At 45.4% G+C, this 22,110-nt stretch overlaps 2 protein-coding genes across 4 annotated transcripts in view; one reads left to right on the forward strand and one right to left on the reverse strand.

Moving 5' to 3' along the window:
* The window catches only part of akt1 (v-akt murine thymoma viral oncogene homolog 1), a 30,743-nt gene extending 17,000 nt beyond the window's left edge, over positions 1-13,743 (reverse strand). For all 3 annotated transcript variants that reach the window (XM_070920637.1, XM_070920635.1, XM_070920636.1), the window contains exons 1-2: positions 13,635-13,743; positions 8,469-8,654 (exon numbers count right to left, since the gene is read on the reverse strand). In XM_070920637.1, the coding sequence (XP_070776738.1) occupies positions 8,469-8,514 (46 nt within the window). In that variant the 5' untranslated portion in view covers positions 8,515-8,654; positions 13,635-13,743. The remainder of the gene's footprint in view (positions 1-8,468; positions 8,655-13,634) is intronic.
* A 6,756-nt stretch (positions 13,744-20,499) lies between these two features.
* zbtb42 (zinc finger and BTB domain containing 42) lies at positions 20,500-22,110 on the forward strand. Its single transcript, XM_070920843.1, has one exon. The coding sequence runs from the start codon at positions 20,515-20,517 to the stop codon at positions 22,108-22,110; it is 1,596 nt and encodes a 531-aa protein (XP_070776944.1). The 5' UTR covers positions 20,500-20,514.

Here is a 22,110-nt window from a genome sequence, read left to right on the forward strand (position 1 = left end):
AACCTCCTTCAAGTGTCAGGTCTGACTGTAACTGCCGAGACACACACACACAGAAAACACTTTGTTATGAGGAAATCCACCGAACGATCTGTGTCTCAGAATCAACGCTTGTCTAATAAAAGTGTGACAGCAGACATGTGGCTGAACTCAAGCAAATTAGGGGAAGGACAAAAGAATAGGAAGACTGATTCGACACCAGATGAGAGATGAGGGAACTAGAGGGGATGAGAAAGCTACGCAGTGTGCAAAGAGTTGTGCTGAGCGGAGTGGTAGTGAGACAGATCACTACATATGTTCCCCACATATGCAGGACTGTGAGCAGGGGGGTGTGAGCGCAAGTGAAGTGTGTATGAGCCATGCGTACTGTGTGTGTGTGTGTGCGCATGTGTGTGTGTGTATGGGAGGAGCTGTCAGGGCCTGATAGAGTGTCTTTACATGACAAGCAGCTGCTGAGGTCTGGGATGCGCGCTGGGCAAAGTGGAAAATAATGAACGGAGAACTGCTGCCAAACAAAACAGAATTCATCTTTATTTGCCAACTGCTGCATGGCCCTGTGTGTGGACAGCTCCAGCCTGCCACTGCCACGCCCTCAGTAGCCCAAACACACACGCACACGCGCACACACACACACACACAGGAGAACAGTTCGGCCACAGCTGTACATGGTGGAGCATTGCTTGTTTGTTTATACACGTGTTTAACAAAACATAAGCAGTTTATGTCTATGTGTACTAGTTTACGATCTGAAAAGGTACGCCAATCAAGGACATCACATTTTAAAAGTTAACAAAATTGAATCATTCGATTCCAGATGCTGAAATGATCACAAGAGGGTGTGCAACTTTGCAAATCTAAAAAAAAGCTTTCACCTGATTCCTCAAGGACTTGCAAGAAAGAAGGACCCACAGGGATTAAAATTTACATTAATGTTGTCTTTTGATACTGAAGCCATTTGCAAGTCAACTTGGCTTAAGAGGCCGTAACAGTGAAGGCTGGCCAGGCAGGCTCATACAGACAGAAGGGGGAGAGAGAGAGAGTGACAGAGGTTAGTGGCTGTTTCCGAGGAGCGTCCTGTTCTGTCCGTCTCTACGTGACAACGACAGGAATGTTGAGGTCCCAGCTGCTGTGGCTTGTTGGCTTTTAATAAGACACATCATGCAGCATTCATCGCACGGCCCCCAAAAGGAGAGGCCACAGTGCCCTAACAATGTGTCCAAACTAACAGCTCTGTTGCATGTCATCCCTTTCTCTCCCTTGTTCTATCTGTTTGTTTTTACTTTGAAGGATTTAAAAAAAAAAAAAAAAATCAATCAAAGAACAATAATCTGAACATAGAGTCCCACCTTAGTCATCTGGCACTAGATAAACTATGCACACACATTCACACGACATGTGGTTAAATGTAAGCACACACACAGTGAGAGAAACCAAGAGCGGGTCAGACAAAATGCGCCTCTCAGTGCCCACACCCAGTGGTTGGACTTCCTGAAGGGGCTGCTGTTGGGTTTTATCCCCGTCTGGCCATTCATGGCTTGGGGATGAGAGGAAGGGAGCCAGTGGTAACTGCATGAACTGTGCATGTGTGTGTGTGTGTGTGTTTGAGTGGTGAGAATCGGATGAGAAGGGGGGTAGGCGGAGGTTGAGGATTAGGGAATTAGAACTCCAAAGCGAGGGAGGAGGGGGAGAGGGGGCTGTGCCTTTTGTTGGTTTTTCCTCAGCCGCCCCCGCCATCCCTTCGGCCCTTTTCTGCCGGGTTCTGCCTGTAGGCTGCAGCTGCGGCCTGCCACCCTGTGCCCTGCATCTCAATGAGCCACGGGCCGCCCGCTCCAGAGGAGAGGGGGCTCCCTGATGCAGGGGTCACCACTGAGCCCCAGCAACCACAAACTCCGCCCCACACCATCCCCTGCTCGGAGCCAAGCTCTGAGCTGGGATTTTCGTGCTGCTCGGACACCCATCTACCCATTTGCCCCTCTCGGTATGACCATATAAGGCAGCACCAGGCTCACATGCCATCCTGAACTGTCCAGGAATTTGGGCTCCTTCGTTTTATTCCCTGCGTCTTTATGTCTTCCTGACATCCCCCTCCCCTCCTTTTGTTGGCCCCTCTCTCTCCCATGCAGCTGGATGGAGGACTCCATTGCCAGGGCTTTGGCAGCAGCATCAACAGGTTGCGGGGAAGGGCCACCCTGGCCTCCAATGTAGCCCTCTCTGTCTCTTCCCCTTATCCCGCTCTCTTTCTCTCTGTCACTGCGGTTGCTGCTGCTACCCCAACAGGAAAAAAAAACGCAAGGGGGTGGGGGAGGGAGGGGGTTTGGTGCAATGGAGGCTGCCCCTCTTTCTCACGCTTGTAAGAAAGCCCTCACTTCTTCTCCGTGGTGAGTGACACCTGCTGATTACCATAGAGACACTGTGGGAAGTTCCCCCCTGCCACACTGGGGCTGAGATTTGCCCCCTCTCCCTGGGTAAACAAGCAGTCCATGGATTAGTTAACTGGGTTACTGCATGGCAAACAAATAAACACACATTATTTAGAGCAAATTAGTGCCAATGAACTCTCAATGACCAGTGTAAGATCTAACACCCTCAAACGAGCAGAGGATCCATTTTGTTTTCAGAAGACAGGTAGTGTCCAGTTGTTGAAAACTGTCAGGACCAACTTCCTTCTAAAAAGTATGATAAAACTTTCTGTATGGCGTCTGAATAACTTATAAAATATGTTCCGAGTAACATAATAAGCTGATGTGGAGGATGTAACACATATCTGAGCATACAGTCAACTCTTAGTCTGCAGACAGCTGAGCATCCCCTTCATCTCTCTGTCTCCCCTACCCTCCCTAAACTGGAGAGAGGTGCCAGTGATGTGATTGATGTCGGAGACTGGGAGCTTTTTGCTGGTCCATAGCCGCTTCCGCCATGGGTCTGAGTTGTCAGCAGGGTCATTATCCTAGCAACAGGATGGTGGGGCTGTGGGTGAAGAGTGTGCGCTGGAAGTGGGGGAGGACCGAGGGCGTGGGGGGTGGCAGAGGCAGAGAGGAAAGAGGGGAGTTAATAGAGACAAGGAGAAGAGACACAAAAAGGGAAGAGAGTAACAGAGACGGAGAGCACTGCCGAGCACCACAGTTGTGGCGAGCAGGCGGACTCTGCACAGCAAAGTAAGCACACAGCGGGCTTGCCGGGAGAGGAGGCGAGCGGCGGAGGTGTCACCTCCCTCAGCCTCCTGGCCCCCCCCCCACCATGCCAGCCAGCCTGCCTGCCGACAGCTGCACCCCAGTAATTTACTTCTCTCCACCACATTTAGCAGGGAGACTGCTTCCCATTACCCAGGGCAGGGGGTCCGCGCTGATGGCCAGACACCCGGCCAGAGCGCTGGCTTCCCGGTGTGACACCCTCTGCTGCTGGACTCTGCCTACAGGGCTCCACTCCCAGATCGGCCTGGCACTTCAACTTCCACTGCTGGTGATCTACTGGGTAGTGTCGGACTATTTAATCACCAAAGTTGGAGTTATCAGTTGTAAAGTTATTTGCACCAAGGTTTTAAAAAGTAACACATACTACATCTATTACTAAATTACCCGTCATCACAAAACTATATCCCCAGTTTACTCACTGCTGCCCCTCTAAAACCTCTAAAGACCTCTCCGCTCCTTATTTTGAAAATTAAGATTTTTATTAAATCTTTAACATGCCTTTAACAACCTGATCTTTCATTATTTTGTATCAGCTCTGATGTTAATTTGTCACACGTCGGTCATTGTTCACCGTATATATCTAGATAAAAAGAACATTAAAATATCTTGTTCTTTAATTCTACATCTTTTAATAAACAACTTATAAAGTGTTTGAGAATTGCTGTATAAATGATCAAAATCATTCCCCTAATGTACTCTGCAAATTGCTGATGAAACATCAGCTAAATGGAGTTTCAAGTTGTATAATTTGTTACTTTCAAATACTTTTACTTTTGAACATCAGTTATTTAAGTGGCTTTAGTTAAAAATGTACAGCAGACAGAAATCCTTCTTTAATTTGGACTTCACAACAAAAAGGAGATTCACAATAGGTTTAATAATGTAGAACTATATGTTACATTACTAAAATTAAATAGTAAAGCACTGCGTAACTTTGTTTGGATAATATGTTGCGGTAATAAGGTAACTTTAATCAGAAACAATAATTTTGGGAACCACTTAACAGGATTTAGTAATTTTATGTTCACTCGAGACCCGTTTGTTATGTGAAAGGCTTCACAATGAGGGTGAAAATATTAGCTCCAGCTCTGCAGTAGTGTGTGTGTGTGTGTGTGCGTGTGTGTGTGTGTGTGTGTGTGTGTGTGTGTGTGCGTGTGTGTGTGTGTGTGTGTGTGTGTGTGTGTGTGTGTGCGTGCGTGTGTGCGTGCGTGCGTGCATGCTGCAGCAGTGTGTGGCCCATGACAGCCATAATGAGGGGATGTGTAGGAGCCTGGGCGAGCCCAGCAGCAGAGCTGGCAGCCAGTCAAAGTCCTGAAGTCCTGAGACAGACATTGCAGCATCATGAGACATTCTTAATCAGGTGGGCCTGCTCCTTTGAAGAGCATTTAACTGTGCAGGAAACACCACATTCCCTTACTGAGATCGTGAATACTGTAATCATGTTCTTTACAAATACAGAGAGAAAACAAATACAAACATGGAAAACGCTGGCTGAACTGTTGGAGGCTTGTTTTCCCAGATGCACAAGGCACAGATATTCAAAAGATGAAAAAACATTTTCATCTACACTGACTACTGTGTCTGGTGTTTCACAAAACCCATGCATGCCTTTCTCCTCTCTGCCCCCCCCCACCCCTTGTTCCCACTCTGTGTCTCATGCACTTTCCTGGACCACCAACAAGGTCTCGCTTGGAGGAGCAGCTCATGGGTGTCCTTCAGCCGCATGACCAGCAAAGGAGCCAATCAGCTGATGAGCTCCAAACCAAACCACGAGAGGGTTTCTGTGGCATGTCGCACACAACATCCATCCACTCTCCTGAGGCCGACTGGGTCACTGAGCAATGTTCTGGGAACATCACAAAGACGCTGCTCAACTTCTGTCTCTCTCTCTGCTTGTCCCTTTATCTTTCCCTCGCTATCTCTACTGGCGTGCCCTCTGCTTTCCCTCCCTCTCTCACCCTCCTCTCATGAGTTGGAGCCAGCTGAGCGTGCTACCCAAATCCAACAGTTGTTGCGGCCTTCGTTAGCCTAACGAAGGGGCCGGCTCTTTATACTTGTCAGGGAGCAAATGAGTCAAACAAACAAGGGCCAGGGAAGAGGGGAGGACAAGCGAGCGCTGTTCTGTTGAGCTTCACTGGGTTCTTGGCCGCAGCACTTCCCTGGAAACTAGGGAACCCACAATCTGCCTCTTTGATGTCTGATGATGCTCTGGCTTTGATGGAAACTTTGGAAAAACACACTTGCAAAAAGAAATAACATGCTGCTCGGTCTCCGTGGCCACTAGAGGCCGTAGGCACATTCAAAGTGTGTGGGTGCACTCTGTGAAGGATCTAAGAGGGAAGTATCATTTGGGGATGCATAACAACTGGTTATGATAGTAACAACAAAGTTACAGTGTTTTTGCAAGCCTATACTTGCAATGCGGTCTGTGCATAAGGGCACTGGGTAATGTCCTGCTAGCAGTGGAACTTCTGAATAAATATGCTTCACACTGTCCATACACTTACACATTTGCATATGCATGTCCAGACGTACACACACACACTTTTCCCGTCTACTCGGCTGCTTTGTCTTGCATTCCAAAACTGTCCTTCCTAAACAGACAACCAAGATAACAGTCCCAACAACACATCCCAGGCTACAATCCAGACACATTACTGCAGCACATGGCTTAAGGAGAAAGTATGAAGGTGTGTCCTTCAGAATGAGATCATTTCACTGAGCGCAGCCTGTCTGGAACAAATGTACAGAGCACTCCAAGGCTGAGAATCTGCAGCTCTAATGACAGATTAGCTGTACTGGAGGGGTTTACAGGGTACTAAAGGACCAACGCTTGCTCTACTTTCTTTCAGGAGCCTCCACACAGTTTACACGTGCACGCTGAACATGACTAATCAGAAAGGAATCAGAGAGCGAGAGTGAGCGGCGTGGATGTGTTCATCTGACATGCCAGAGCTCTGGGCCTGTGACCGGCTCACCATGAAATCCATTCATCATGTAGCACCATTAAATGGGAATTACTGCAGGACGAAACCATATTTGAAGTGTACCTGCTTTTGTTAAGTCCTTAGTTTGGTGCTAGACCATGTCCATGGAACACACACACACAAAATGTTGATGGAAATATGGAGGGCTATCTTTTGTAAAACATTAAATTGGTGTTTTGAGTGCACACATGGGAGTAATGAGCATGCTGAACACACTTGGAAGCGGTATAAGCCATTTATTATTACGCCCACATGGAGATGTGAGTCACTTGGGTGGCGCCACCACACACACACACACAAAGTTCCACTCAAGGTGCAACATGGGATGATAGTGGTTGACTGGTGGCTGCCTGGCTGAGGTGACGGACAGCGAGACAGGAGCTACTGCAGGCTCACCTTCTGTGCAGTGGCTCTGGGGCAAAGACTGCATGACAGTGACGCGACACTAAAAGCCTTCCTGTCAAGGAGGCAGGTGGACGCCCTCCAATCAAAACACAGAGGCTCTGGGTGACATTTCACAGGGCACAGCTGCTGGGCTGCAACAGCATGCCAACTCACTATTCCTGAAGGGTTGTTTGTTTAGTGTGTGTATGAGTGTGTGTCACAACCAGAAGGGTGTCACTGCTCAAACTCTGTGTTTGTGTATGTGTACACTACCGCCACACAACCCGACTGTTTTTCTACCAGTCACTATTTGACTACTCTCATAGTTATATCTTACACTGGCTCTCGATGAGGATCTTCCATTCTTATCAGCACTACCAATGGTGTGGAAAAATGGACCTGTGCCAGTTTTGTGGCACAAATAATATACAGAGAAAGGAACAAACACCAGAAATGACTGAGTATAGACATTTACAGACTGAATTACCCTAACCTTTTTCTGTCGTGCCTAACAAATGTCATTTTGCATGTTCCCTTCCACAGAAAGGATGTTCCTGTTGTTGTTATTCCCTAAAGAGAGATACAACAAAATAGTTTTCCCTCTAAAGCTTGTGACAATTAATTACAGGAATTTTGCTTTATAGATTTTTATGAAGAGCTGTAGGAAATCCAAGATTGTCGATTAGATAAAACTCTATATTTTTGTCAACTACCTCCTAACTTTGCTGCATTGGTCTATACTCAACAGAACTTGTGCAAATGAAACACTAATAGCACCCAACATTTTATCCTTTCACTCACTGGAAGACCCAGGGTGTGTCTGCATGAGACCAGCTGAGCCGAACCAGGCTGACCCTTTCCTAAAACAGCAGCCTGTTATGCTCTTAGCCCAAGCCTTGAGGAGGGGGAGCGTGGGCTAACACACCACAGCGGCACACTGTTCCCCACAGAGTCCCAGGAACTCTCCTAGTGACCTGCTCCCATCACCTTATCCCCTGAGTCGGAGTCTTGGTTTCCCCTCTTCCAGTAAAAGCCTGGTCCCTTGGCACTGGGCCCAGGAGCCTTCATTGGTTTTGGAGAAGTTCCTTATCCTATTTTGCCCCTGGTGGTGGTGGTGGTGGTGGAGGCGGTGGTGGAGTGGGCTCCGTGAGGCAGAGTTAGTATGCACACATAAAGCTGCTCAAAGCCAGCAGGTATGTGAGGAATGCCTCTTCGTCCAAACAACAGGACTCACGCCCGACACAGAGCCACGCCACGCCACACAGCGCTGTCAGAGCAGCTAAATGGGGCCCTATGGGGACTCTGCAACTGGATGGTTTTTTATACTAGATCTGGCGTACAGCTGTTTAACTACGGTTACCCAGTGATCAATCATCTTGCACATGTGTCATTCGTTCAGGCACTTCAGCAGCATTTAGAAAACAAATCTATCAATAGTGTACTACAGTGAACTCTTGCAAATCCAAGTACCTAAGTCATGAAGGTAATGCAGATTAGTGAAATAACATACTCCATTTATGCCCCAAAACATTAAGTGCATGAAAACTGAAGTGTGCATGTATTCCATGAAACCATGAAATCCTCTACATGTATCAACAAGGGATTTTGAAATATTTGCATAACAAACATATCTTAGGGTCTTTGCATATTTTGCGTTCTTAGCTAGCTTGGTTAACCCGCACGTTTGCATAGTTGGGGTTTGTAATACATGAGGCGATGATGATTATACACGATTTAATCGAGAAAAAAAATATACACAAAAGAAAACACAGCACATAAATAAGGAGGTACATACAGTAATTATCTTATTTCACTTTGGTTTCAAACACAGCACAGGTTCAAGTGCAGTTATATTTGAAACAAGCCAAAAATAAAACTCTTTATAACTAACTGCAATCTGTGCATGTACCTCTTTTATGCAGCCATCCCTCCTTGACAATCACCACATTGGTCATGTTGGTGGGCAGGGTGGAGGATCCAGGTTTCCCACAGGGAGAGACACAGCTTTGTTTCCTAAGTTTCCTTGACTCGGCCCTGCACAGGAGCCTGGAGACGGGGTCCTGGGGTTTATAGCCGCCTTCTCAATGGTGGTTACCTATTAGATGAAGAAGAGTAAAAATTAGCCCCATATTGAGGTGAAAGATTTTTTCCACTTGTCTGAATATTAACCCTCAGGTCAACACAGCAGAGGAGAGGTTGTGGAACGAGAGGATCCTTGTGCTTTATGGCCCAGTTAGTGGAGGATATGCTAAAACACACAGTTTACTCCCTTTCACATGTGAAGGAACCTGCAACATTGCACAGTTCAAATATCTGTGTGTGGCCGTGGTTTTTGGCATTCATAATGAAGTCTTCTCTTAATGGAAAATTGCAAGCTTCACACACGACACAATCTTTCCTGACACAATAAAACAAGGAAACAAGGATTGTAAAACATATTTTTAGGTTGCATGGCTGTTTATCCTCATGGTTAAGCCAACGGTATGTTTAGGATCCAAATTAGATCCTATGTGTCATGATCACACCGATGATGATGATGATGATGATGATGATGATGATTTTGTCCACTTTATCCATTTTGCTGGATTTTTATCCTGTAAGCAGGTAGCAACAGAGTTCAACTTTTTGTCTAATGGGTCTTGTTAAGCTGTTAGATGAGTGTTTTTGTTTGTGCCGAGTATACTGCGGGATGTGAGTTTCTGATTATTATTATCCTACTTGCAGATTTGTGTTTTGGATAAAACTTGGACTGGATTGGATGTCGGACCTGAATGCAAAATTATTTTCCAATTGCTCTGAGCTGAACAGAGCATTCCCTCAGGTGCTCCATTGCATGTCACAGTGTAGTTCAACATGAACGTGTAAGGTGCTTAATTACTATTTCTTTGAAAACATATTTTACATTGATTATTACATTCCCTATATTATACATTTATGACCATTTTAACTTTTATCACAGAAAAAAAAACATGTAGAACCCAGCAACTACTATCAGCTACTTAATAATAATAATTTAAAAGTACTCCTTTAAATTATTATTATTATAAATTAAGTAATCAGAATTGAATTTCATTTTATTTCATGTGCATAAGAAATAATCAAATGTGAAATCCATTATAGATTTACTGTCTTGCAATGAAATATGTGCTAAAGCAGGCCTGCAGGCCCCTTTAAACGCGTGGCATTATCCAACCAGATTTTTATTTGGTTTAAAAACTGTAAATAAATGCAGCTGAAATTCAAATATCATATCACATGATGAAGATCCAGCACATCTTTGAGTTGAGATTATTTAGTTAACTGTGAAATGATTGTACTGACTTTACATCACCTGATTTAAATATTAATTGGAAAAAAAGTTTTTCCACAATTCCTTGATGACTAGGCAAACTCTATCTGCTGATGAAGATCATGCGATATGCTAAAAAGCTCCAGCTACTAAATGGGTCTCGAGGTGAGATGGTGTCTGTTAACAAAATAAACAGGTTGCGAGGTGAAGGCACATTGGTCATTGAGGATATACGTAGATATACTTGTGCGCCGCATCTGTGAGTGTTGTTGTTTTCATTCACACCCGACCTGTGGTGGTAGCATTACGGAAATGTTACTAAGTCCTGACTGATGTTTACAGAACAACAACTTGTAAATGTGCGAAAGGGTCTGAGTGAGTGCAGCATAAAAACTAAACATGGGTAAAAGCTCAAGCTACAGCAACAGTCATACCTGTCCAAACGCAAGTCAAAATGTATGACAGAAGACAGAATAAAACTGCACTGACAGTCCTCTGATAGACCGAATGGAGCTGAATTTCATCACAGGCTGGTTATTCAGCAACAGCACATACTGAAAACCTGCAGGCTATCATAACCAAAACGCTTGACCTTTTGATTCATTGAGTACTTCTTTATGATATAAAGACAGCTTTGAATGCAGGGCAGACGCAAAAGAATGATCAATTGCCATGATTGTTCACACAAATGTCGCATAATGCATCAGGCAATCTCTGACCATCCACTGAAATCAATTCGCCTGCTGCTGCTCCGTCAGAGTAAAGCCATCAAAAGAGAGCTCTGTCTGAGTGGCCTCATCCAGCTTACTGGTGGGGACAACAACAGGAAGTGGATGTGACTATTGACAGACTACGAGTCATATCAGTGCAGCCCCAGGCTCAAATACATCTGTCAGTGAATGTGTGACCGTCATCTTGCCTTTTACTGCCATTCTGCTCACTTCCATCAATGAGCAGAACTGAGTGTATGAAAGCACAGTTTATTTTTGCTCAGTGTTTTTGTTTATTGCACTGGGGTTGTGGTGCTTGTGTCACACAGTCGATGTTGGAAGGATCTTGGAGAGGGATTTGAAAAAGCACACTGAGTGCTATTCAAACTAGGGATCACACAAACCGTTGGATCCCTTCGGCATCTTAGTGTGTACTCTGTGACACAGGCAAACACACATTATATACACATTGGGATATATCACACAAACAAACTTGAGCGCACACACCACAGCCAAAAAAGCAACACATGCACAAGACTGGCTCTGGAGCCACAACAGAGCGCTGCTGTTTTAATGGGAGCGACCTGTTGCTACTGCGGCCTGTGTGGAAAAGCTGGGCTGCTGCCAGCGCTGCAGCCCAGCAGCCACTGAATGAACCCAGTACCCTGACAGCAGGTCACATGGTCCTCAGGCCTCTGGGCCACCGCCTGCCTGCCTGCCTGCCTGCCCTGCTGTCAGTGCGGCTTTCAATCATTCATCTTTCTGGCTCCAGCTCCTGGGGCCACCCCATTCAATGCAAATCAGTGTCATGCAGCAAAGATGCCACACACTGAGACCGTCACTGAGCCACAGAGGACAGTCCCATGTATTTATGGCAGGAAGCAGAAAATCAGGCCGACATCACCACACTACCTCCTTCATCTCAGATCAATAGATACAAGTCTGTTTTTGCTCTATTTACTGCTCGGTTAAACAACAGAGTCAGCAGCTGGATCCCGGTTACAAAGATAAAACATTACACTCAAATGTTTAAAACGATGAGCCTAAATGAAATGAAGAGCATCAAATATGCTCACCTGTTGCTGGAAAACAATCCCTGAAGTGACACTTTGTTTGTGTTCAAATGCCCCAATGGAACCAGTACTAGTGAATTCTACTACACAGTACCAAGTTCCTCTTTCAAGTTCCCTGAAAACACATCCCTAATGATAAGAATATTGTGTGTGTAGCTGAATACCAAACCACAGCTACTGTACCCTTGAAAGCTAAGTAGACTTGCTGCGTTAATCCTGTGATGACATGAACAGCAACCCCTTTATGACTCATCTTAATGTATTCATTTTCATGCTGTTCAGACAAGCCAAGATCTAAATTAAAGATAGAAACTGGAATTATTCAAATATACACGTAACTCATTCTGTCCTCTGGATAACACACAGAAGAAGTCCTGGTCTCTTTGGTTCGTTGCAAATCAAATAGCTGTTAACGTGAGAAACTAGTAAACAAGATGAATGATTCTGAGTTTTTTAGGCTGTGGTGTTCTCTGTTTTGTGGCACAGACCGAGAAGAGTACAGTCATGTGATGCTGACAGTGGGCTACCATCTTCCTCAGTGATAATACATCTAAACTCCTGTGGCGCAGGCAGGGGGGCAGGCACAATAAGTCTGCCTGTGTACAGGGACAACGAATTTCAAACAACATTCCTCAGATTCTGCATGCAACTGATGGCACATTTGCGTCAACAGGGCTGTGAAAGGGATTGGGTGGGAGGTGACTGGTATTTTCTAAATAGAACAGGGAGAGCCAAGGAGTCACTGGCTGCATCATTACGCCAGCTTGTTGCGTCTTCCCTGGGTCACATGCCAAGTCCCCCTGCGTAAACACACTGGACAGACGCAGTCTCATGACCGATGAAAATATTTTGACACTAAAGGCGTTACGGGTACAACTTGCCCAGGGACAATGTTCTCTTTCCAGGCTGTACATGAATATGTAACCCCTGGGAGATAGAGGAAAAAACAGACACCAACATCAGCAAAGCAAGCTTTATCTCAAGTTGGACATTTAAGCTTTGCATCTTGCAGGTCCGTTGAACCTGTGCTGCTCAGATGTGCAGCTGACAAACCCTCTCATTTGGACTCCCACCACATCAGTATGTTTCACATCACAACTGTTCAAAATGAACCCTCTAAACTAAATTCCTGTAGTTAGCAATAATTTAGCAAAGAAATACATAACTGTCATCATTGTGGGTGGGATTATAACAGTGAGGAACACCAAAACAGTTACACACACATGTATTTTGCAATTGTACTGATTACAAGGGAGGAAAATAAGCATATAACTCTATTATACCTTTTCTTTATGACTTCCCTGGTGTCCAAACTTTGGACCTAAATAGGCTCTTGGGCCCCATTTTGAGAACCACTACAGGGTAGTAGCATCAAGTCACAACAAAGATGTACCACTCTGTATCATTGAATGTGGATGCAACACTCCTACAGCAGTACAGCAACAAGCTAGCAAAGCTAACGGCTGGACGTAAAAATCATTGTCTGGCGATACATTTCTCACTCAAACAAGTAAACAAACGCAGTGGTAGTCCATAACAATGAATGAGCTGCTCTCTTGTCGAGCTTATTTGTGTTTTCGTTTTGCCTGCTGAGCCACGAAGTACAAGCAAAAAACAACTTTCTCGTAGAGGTGGACCGTTTTAAAGTAACATGACTGCAGATATTTTGGCCTGAGGGCTGTCTCAAAAGTGGTCATTGTCAAAAATGAATGGTTAACGTCTGAGGACAGACTCGCTGTTGTTTGTGGAAAAACAACAACGCGATATAATTCACCACAGGACGTTTATAAGCGCTTGGTTTTGCTGCTAAATAACTTCCACGGCGAAGTGAAGTCAGGAAAGTACCTCATTTCAGGTTTGCATTTAGCGATAGAAAGGATATGGGGCCTAGCAGGGCAGCTTGGGTGAGAATAACCGCATCCCATGTAAGTACAATGGGGACCTACCCTGTCTAGCTGTCGACCTCTTGTAGTTAACCATGCGAAGGAAACGCGGACATTTACCTGTACAGGAATTCAACAATGTGTCCGTCTCATTATAGTGAGCTGTTTCGGCGGTATATTAAGTTGATAAGTCCTTCAACAATCTGGACAAAAGTGCTCTCATTTACTCCGTTTCTTTGCCTTTCTTCCACTACACCTCCCAAACGCGCTGTCTGCAATGCCTCTGTGGCAGCCTGCTCTCCCGGGTCCTAAAGCCGACCCATTTTATGAGTCACACTCATAGGAGGAGTAGTAGGCTGTCAGACGGCCCATTGAAAAAAATCCTGCAGTGTTCCTGTAGGGGCTTATTAGGGGCTGCGTGGCCTTGTTGAACTCTGCCTTGTTTTATCTGTGCCGGTGGTTTCCAAAACTGGGGTCCTGGGACACTACACAGGCCCCTGCTAGGTTTCCAGGGGATCCTCACTACAGTGAGGGATATCATTGTTTTTCACTTCCTGGAACAATCACATATGAGATAATGTACAAGACTGACTTTTTTTTTGTTACAGCTGTTCAGTAATGATTTAATGTTGGTGCTTTGGGGGTAGGTCTGTAACTAATTCTTATTTTAATCAACCATTAATATGCAGATTACCTTCTTGATTAATCATTTGGTCTGTAAAATGTCAGAAAATAGTGAAAAATGGATTTCCCAGGGACCACGTTGACATAGGATACATTTGACATATTTATATTTGTTGTTTTGTTTGACCCTTTGAGTTTTGGACATTTTGGCTTTAAGTTATTATTAAAATGAAAAATGAATTTCCAATCGATCGACTAATCGATTATATGACCAATGATTTCTGCTTTAGGCTGTAGACAGTTATTTAATACCCCTTGAAATTATATCACAACAAAATGTTATGAAAAGTCATTTAATGATGATTTAATTATTCAATTTAATTATGTAAGAGTAGCAATGTAAAAATACTCCAAGCAGTAAAAGAAATGGCTCAAAGTTGTACTAAAACAGAATTAAGAAAATGTAAAAATAAAACATTAAAACTCAAAGAAAAGGATAAAACATTTCTGACATGGATTGCTGTATACTTTAGTAAATATACATTAAACAGGTAACCAATGTAAGCAGTGTAGGCATGAGTGTGATGCTGCTGTTTCTTGCCAGCACTCAAGCTGCAGGCTTCTGCTAGTTGATTTATTTATACTTATTTTTGGAGACACCTGATTGGAGAACATTACAGTAGCTAAGTCTGCTGATGCTAAGAAAGACATTCTTTCACTCTGAGTTGCTGCGAGGTGGAAAAGGCCAATGACATTTCCAATAATAGGCACGGAAGCCATGAAGTGAAGTTCAGAATCAAACATAACCTTTAGATTTCTGACTTTGTGGCCAGGGGTGAATCCAACTAAATGCACTTTTACAGCCACTATCTCTTCTTTTGGCACTTCAGCACATCAGTTTTATCCTGGCTGAGATGAAAACAAGTTTTTTCTTGAGCTTTTAACTGCATCACATGGTCTTCATCAGTGGATCGAGGGAAATCATAACAACTACTGAGCTTGCATATCAACAGATCCATCTCCATTATTAATGGGCAAACTTCATCCAGTGTTGAAAACTGGATGATACAGTTGAAAGCTCCTAAAAAGCGAATAAGTTGACCTTTAGTTGGCATTTGTTTTTTGTCAAAATATTATTCCCAGGGTCCAGAATGAACTCTCGTGCCTAATATTTAAAAATGGCATCAGTTGTGTCAACAGATGCAGCAACATAAATTTACAGATCAGATTTATCAGGACAGCTGTGAAAGAACGTGGCCTGATGAAGCTGCTGAAGGGAAATTAATTAACATTTAGCTGAGGTGAGGTTACATCAAATTATAACCCTGCTAGATAAACAGTCATGTACAGCTCAAAGAACTCCCTGCTGGAGAGGTAGGCGTTAAACCAGTCCAGGACAGGTACAGACAGGCAGCTCAGTCAGACTTAAAAGAAGTCATGGATCCTCAGTATCAAATGAAGCCCTCTTATTACTTGGTCTACTCGGTCATGTGTCTGTAATTTAAATGTTTAGAGAACCTCTCTCCATAACATTTCTATAATATCCCTAGAACCTTACAGTCATATTTATGAGCTTTTTTTTTTATCTGTAAGCATAACGTCTTCATCAGCTTTGGTACAAGTGCAGTGAACTACAAATATGCAAGACAATGATTTTTGAGGGGTTGCGCAATAATAGAATAAATAATGTTAGAAGAACAGGATAGCAGGGACAGCTGCCAGCGTTCCCTCCGTGATGAAAAACATACTGGCCTCTGCCCTCTGTCTCTCAGCCTCCTCTGTTGTCATTTCCCCTCTTTGTCACTCACACTGTAATGTGTTCCTCACTGCTACTATGCGTCAGCCTTGCCAAGCTGTTCCTGTCATACAAACAGAGCTGAGTGAGGGTATCCCATATTTTCTGCTGTTGTTGTTCAGTGGTGCCCTCCTCCACCTCCTCCTCCTCCTCCTCGGCTGTGTCTGGTCCGGTGATGGGAATGCTTACCCTGTTGTTTTGCAGGTTCAAAGCAAAAGTAACAAGATCAAAGAGTCAAAGTGAGTTAATAATATCCTTCCTGTCAGAGACTCATCTGGTCTCCTTTCTTGTCTGCTTGCAGTATCTGTATCTGTTCAGAATAAGACAAACAGAGGAGAACAGAACTTAATGGGCTGTTGAAGGAGAATAGTTAACATGCGCAGCAACAATTAGACACAGAAGGGCAGGAGGACCATAATAGGGAGGAAGTGGTGGGGGGTCCGACCAACACAGCATCTCCCGGCAACTGCAGTGCAATGTTGCTACAACTGTCACATTATTTTCCAGGATGTATTATCCACCTGTTATGCAGCTTTGCCTACAGCGCCAGAGATTCATAGATTAAATGTCAGATGCACAGAGAGTTTGTTGCATTGTATAGAGGATTTCCCAGCGTGCTGTCCTATAAGTTTGCCATACATAAAAAAATAATTTATTTATATAGCCCCAAGTCTTTACAAGCTGTACAATATGTGCCACTCTTTATCCTTCAAAAAAGGAAAAACTCAAAAAAACTTTAATGGGACGAAAAATAAACTTTAAACAGGACAATACAAACAGAAGGAGAGGGACATTTTGATAAATATAACAATAAATATGTAAGTAAGTACAAGTAGATCTGTAGAATGAATGGGGTGTGCAACAGTAGTATGAGTAGAGAACGTTCAACACAGTATATTTATATTATAAAATATACTATATATTATATACTATACTATATTATATTTTATTTGATATAAACAAAACATGTGATGAATCAAGCTATCTTGTTGAAGAATAAACCCCCCAAACATTCTCACAAAACTTTATTTCAAATTTGAAGTGTGAAATTGAAGATCCGAGGGTTTTCACAGATACGTTAGGCTGAATTTTGAGGAAATGTATATAAAACTGATGCTCACAACATCAAGGAATTTTCCATTTGATTGAATTGTGCAGCTGTAAAAAAAAACAACAAAAAAAACCCACATATTTCTTGAGAAATACAAGCTGGAACATGCTGATAAACACTGCAGTCAGAAAGTGTGGAATATTATGACTTTTTCAACATAAAAGTTGCTTAAGGGAACATCAAAATGTGTGTTAAGATGATTTTCAATGCATGCGGATGCATTACAAGCATCCTCAGAGAGACATCTACAGCACAGCTCAAGCCCACCCCTATGGTGAGACTTTGGTCCAGTGGGGAGAGGGATGTGGTTCAACTGTGGCTGGATGGCTGGCTGGTTGGCCGGTCAGGCTACACTGGAATGCGGGGTCTTTTGTTTGTCTGAGAGAGGAGTGGGTCAGGGGGAGAATGCCATTGATGATTGCAGAGAGGAAGAAAGAACCTCCAGGAAGTGTTCTCTCTCTCTCCCCGCTCCCCCACTCTCCCAGTCCCATTCTCTCTCCCTCTCTCTCTCTCTCTCTCTCTCTGTCTCTCTTTCTCTGTCTTTTTTCTGTGTGTGAGAACCTCCACCGTGCCGAGCCTCTCTCTCTGAGGCCACGGTCCCCAGGCACAACCACTGCTTTGTCTTGCCCTGTGAACACACACCCCTCCTCTACTGGGCGCCTACGTTTGCCAGGGCCAGGGAAACACAGGGCCACTGCTCCTATTCTTATCCGCATCGCTGCTCCTGCATGGTGTGTGTGTGTGTCTGTGTGTGTGTGTGTGTGTGCGTGTGAGTGTGTGAGTGCTGAATGGTAAATTGTTTTTCATGTGGCACCCACATCTGATGCTTTAGGATAAACATTTATTTTACTGGTGCTCTGTCAAAAGTAAGAAGTCGTTCATCACTTGGTTTCTTGCTCAATACCAATTAAGCTGTTAGACCAAATAAAGAGAGTTTTTTTATTTAGGGAGCATGACACTGTCTTTCTTATGATCATCTGAACATGACCAGAGTGCAGATATCCCCCTCCTCTGTAGCAGTAACAGCGAGACTAAAAATGGAATAAAGCAGTAAGTGGATAAGAATCCAGCCGGTGGCCCCTTCCGACCAGTGGCTGCCACCTCCCGTCACATTGCTCATTCCCCTCTGTGTCAGAAGGCTGCGAGGAGCTGCAAATGGCCCTTTCAAAACACACGGCAGCTGGAACACAGGGCAAAGGTGACCGAAGCAGTTGGGGGAGCACAGGGAGGGACAGGAGGAGGAGGAGGAGGAGGAGGAGGAGGAGGAAGGGGGGGGGGGGGGGGCACGAGATGAGCAGCTGCAACCTCAAGCTTCTGTTTCTCCACAGTGCCACCATCTCTAGCTTTAACAATTACAGACTCCGGAGGCCACATTTTCTTGATAGTGCCTGAACAAAAGTGTGTCTCTTTTCAAACTTGGTCCACATAAATCAGCATCATTCCTGTCTTAAGACCATTTAGGCTAAATAAATCACAGCCAGGACCTGGTGTGGTCTGGGAAGACAAAGGCACCGGGTGGTGTGGTGCCAGGGAATTCCACAACCCAAAGCAGGATTAGAGAGAACAGCCCTTAAAAGTGTTTCTTTCATCCGCAAGAAGATGTAAAAACCACAGGCAACATTTTGGGAAGCTGGCAAATATACATTCTGGATTTGAACTTTATCTTCAGACAGGTCTGGATAGAAAAGGAAAGGGCAAACGGAGCGTTTCTTCAATTAAACAGCATATTTAAACTTGCAGCTTTAATGATTAGACTGTCTACTTGATGCCATATCTTACAAAAAACTAGATTTTTTTAGTCTGAAACTGTATGAGTGTCAGTCATCAACAACTGCCCTATCTATCCATTCCTTCTCTTTGCCACACTTATCATCCTGAAAGCACCCCCCGCCCCCCTCGTTCACGGGACAGGTGTTTTAATAAGACAGCCAATTGATGTTCCAAGTGTACTCTGCTACTTGCTGCCGCTGTGTGAATTCACGGAGTAGTACAGAACTTATTGTGGCCGCGCGATATCGCGAGACTTGTGCCATTATCAACCTGCTTGACACACAGCAGCGCTGAGTGCAGCCTGCCTTGCCAGGGTCGGACTGAAGCTCAAGAAACGACAAGGAGAAGCGAACATCTGGCCGCACATCATGAAAGGACATCGCTGCTTCTAGGAAAGAACACGACGAACTGGGCGGAAATAAATGTGAGTACAGGGCTTTTGGTGCTTTGAGACGGGGGAAGGGAAAGTTAAAGAGTGTCCCCTCGCCGCTTCGTTCAGCGCAGTTGGCTTTGCTGCGAGTTCCTCTGCTGTTTAAAAGGCTCCCAGCAATGCGTTTCCCAACACGGACATGGAGCTCGGTTTACTGCGCCCTTGGCTCCCCTGTCTCCTACTTGCACTTTTCTTTTTAAAAAATATTACTAATGCGCGCAAAATTGCACTTACGCACATTGTTCTCGGCAGCATCCAACTTTAATAACCAATTCCCTCGAGTTTTTTTCCTCAACATCTGCCCTTTCTGTTTTGAATTAAACAAATATTTCACAGTTGTGCGCGTGTCCTATGAGCGCGTTAGAAGGGCCACAAAGCGCTTTATTCTCATCGGCGGTTGTCGGCTGCAGTTTTCTTTGGTGATATTTTACCCGATTAAAAGAGTTGGAAATGCCGTGTAATTTTGTGACACTCGCACCAGATCGACTCCTCTCTTTTAGTCTTTTAAAATAAGTTGTGTGTCTTGTTTGGACTGCGTCGCCCAGAGTTAACATATGGCGTAAAGGGGAGCACAGCTGGAGGTAGCGTTTCCATTGCGGTGATGTCAGAGCAGCTGACTCCACAGCTTGCAGTGTAATTAGCAAACAGAGCACCAGTTTACTCACTCTGCACCGCTCGTAGTTTTTCACGTTAGCCTCCTTCCCCGATGGACCAGTGGTATCATTCCCACTTGATTGTTCTGTAAACACCTCTGTTTCTGTTGTGCGCCTGGAAACGCGCCGTTGCGTCACTTTTCGCATTTTTTTTTTTTAATCGGGAAGCTGAAGAAGTAGGCTGACTACTACAAGCCGGAATACTTCGGATCATTTGGAGAGTGGATCCGTTTACACCGTGATACATGGGTGGGTGAGCGCAGCGTAGCGTGTCCTGCACCACTGGAAAGAATGTAGGATTTCTGCTCTCAAGTTGGATAAAGTTATTGATGTAGACCGTAAGGTACATTTGAAATCTTCCTGAATAAAGTTTGGAAATTGGGAATGATTTTATGAACTTGTTATTTTAAACACGACAGGTTTAAGGTCCTGTATGTTTGCTCATACTTTTCAATCAGCATTATTTATCTTGAGTTACTCCGCACATTCTCTCTGCTGTTGGTGACTTGGTGTTTGCCCTGATATGCGACTGCAGCGCCGCCGTGCCCTCTAACTGGCTTCATTTCGTTTATCCGGTATCCTGTTTTTCCTGTTTTTCATCAGGTTATGAAGGAAGAATGGAGTTCCCAGACCATAGCCGCCAGTTGCTGCAGTGTCTGAGTCAGCAGCGTCACCAAGGTTTCCTCTGTGACTGCACTGTTCTTGTCGGGGAGGCTCGATTCAAAGCGCACAGAGCCGTGCTGGCCTCCTGCAGCATGTACTTCCATCTCTTCTACAGGGACCAGCTGGACAAAAGGGACGTTGTGCATCTCAACAGTGACATTGTGACAGCCCCGGCTTTCAGTCTGCTCCTTGAATTTATGTATGAGGGGAAGTTGGAATTCAGCACTCTCCCGGTGGAGGATGTCCTGGCAGCAGCCAGTTACCTCCACATGTATGATATAGTGAAAGTGTGCAAAGGCAAGCTCAAAGATAAGGAACTGTCCTCTCTGGATGAAAAGATGAGTGAGGGTTTGGGACTCAGCTGTCTGGACAGGGAAAACTCCTCAGATGGCGAGCTGCACAGTAAGCAGCTCATCCGGCGACAGCCCCAGACAAAGTCTCAGGGGCTTCACAGGGCCCCCCCAGCAGAAGAGTTTGACATGGACAACAGCGAAGTCAGGCTGGCTGTCACAGATTGTGATAGGTCTACACAGAGCAGGCAGAAGGCAAACGGTCACTCTGGCAGGTCCCCGGACCTTGTAGGTGTCAATTATGTGTCAGCAGAGGCCGAGCCCTGCGTCCAAACAGCTGGAAAAACAAAAGCTGATGTCAGTAGTTCCACCGTATTGCTGTCCCAGAGGTCCCGGGCTTCGGATGACATGGACTGTGCACTGGATTTGTCTTTCAAGCCTCTGTCTAGCAGAGATCCCTTACACCCCTCCTACGTCTCGGGACAGCTGGCCCTCGACAGCCAGCAGCAGGGCACTGAGCCACTTGTTAAAGACGAACACGACTTGCTGTCAGAGCAGGAGGACAGTGAGCCGATGAGCCCTGAGAGCCAGCGCTTTGGGAATAGTGCCAGGAGCTCAGTGGTGACAGGGTTCGCTGCCCTCTTCCCAGGCAACAACGGCTCCACAGCCGCCCTGCTCTCCCAGGAGGAGGACCTGATGGACGAGGAGGGGGAGGCCTGCAGAGGGAGGGAGGGTGCCCCGGGCAGGGAGGTAGAGGAGAGGAGGGGGAGGCTGCTGGGGGACAGCGAGGAGGAGGAGGAGGACGACTTGGCCTCTTCAGACATCTCCACCTCCAGCGGGGTGCTCCTGCCCCCGGGGCAACAGGTGTGCGTGTGCCCCCTCTGCAGTAAAGTCTTCCCCAGCCCCCATGTGCTGCAACTGCACCTCAGCTCCCACTTCCGCGAGAAGGACGGTGCTCGCTCCAAGCTGTCCCCCGACGGCTCAGTCCCCACCTGCATGCAGTGCAACAAGACCTTCTCCTGCATGTACACCCTTAAGCGCCACGAGCGCACACACTCTGGCGAGAAGCCATACACCTGTGGCCAGTGTGGCAAGAGCTTCCAGTACTCCCATAACTTGAGTCGGCACGCTGTAGTTCACACACGTGAGAAGCCTCACGCTTGTAAGTGGTGTGAACGGCGCTTCACCCAGTCTGGGGACCTCTACCGCCACATCAGGAAGTTTCACTGTGGCCTTGTCAAGACTCTCGCCATTGGATAA

This window comes from Enoplosus armatus, chromosome 15, assembly GCF_043641665.1.
Source record: "Enoplosus armatus isolate fEnoArm2 chromosome 15, fEnoArm2.hap1, whole genome shotgun sequence".
In the NCBI taxonomy this organism is placed as follows: Eukaryota; Metazoa; Chordata; class Actinopteri; order Centrarchiformes; family Enoplosidae; genus Enoplosus; species Enoplosus armatus.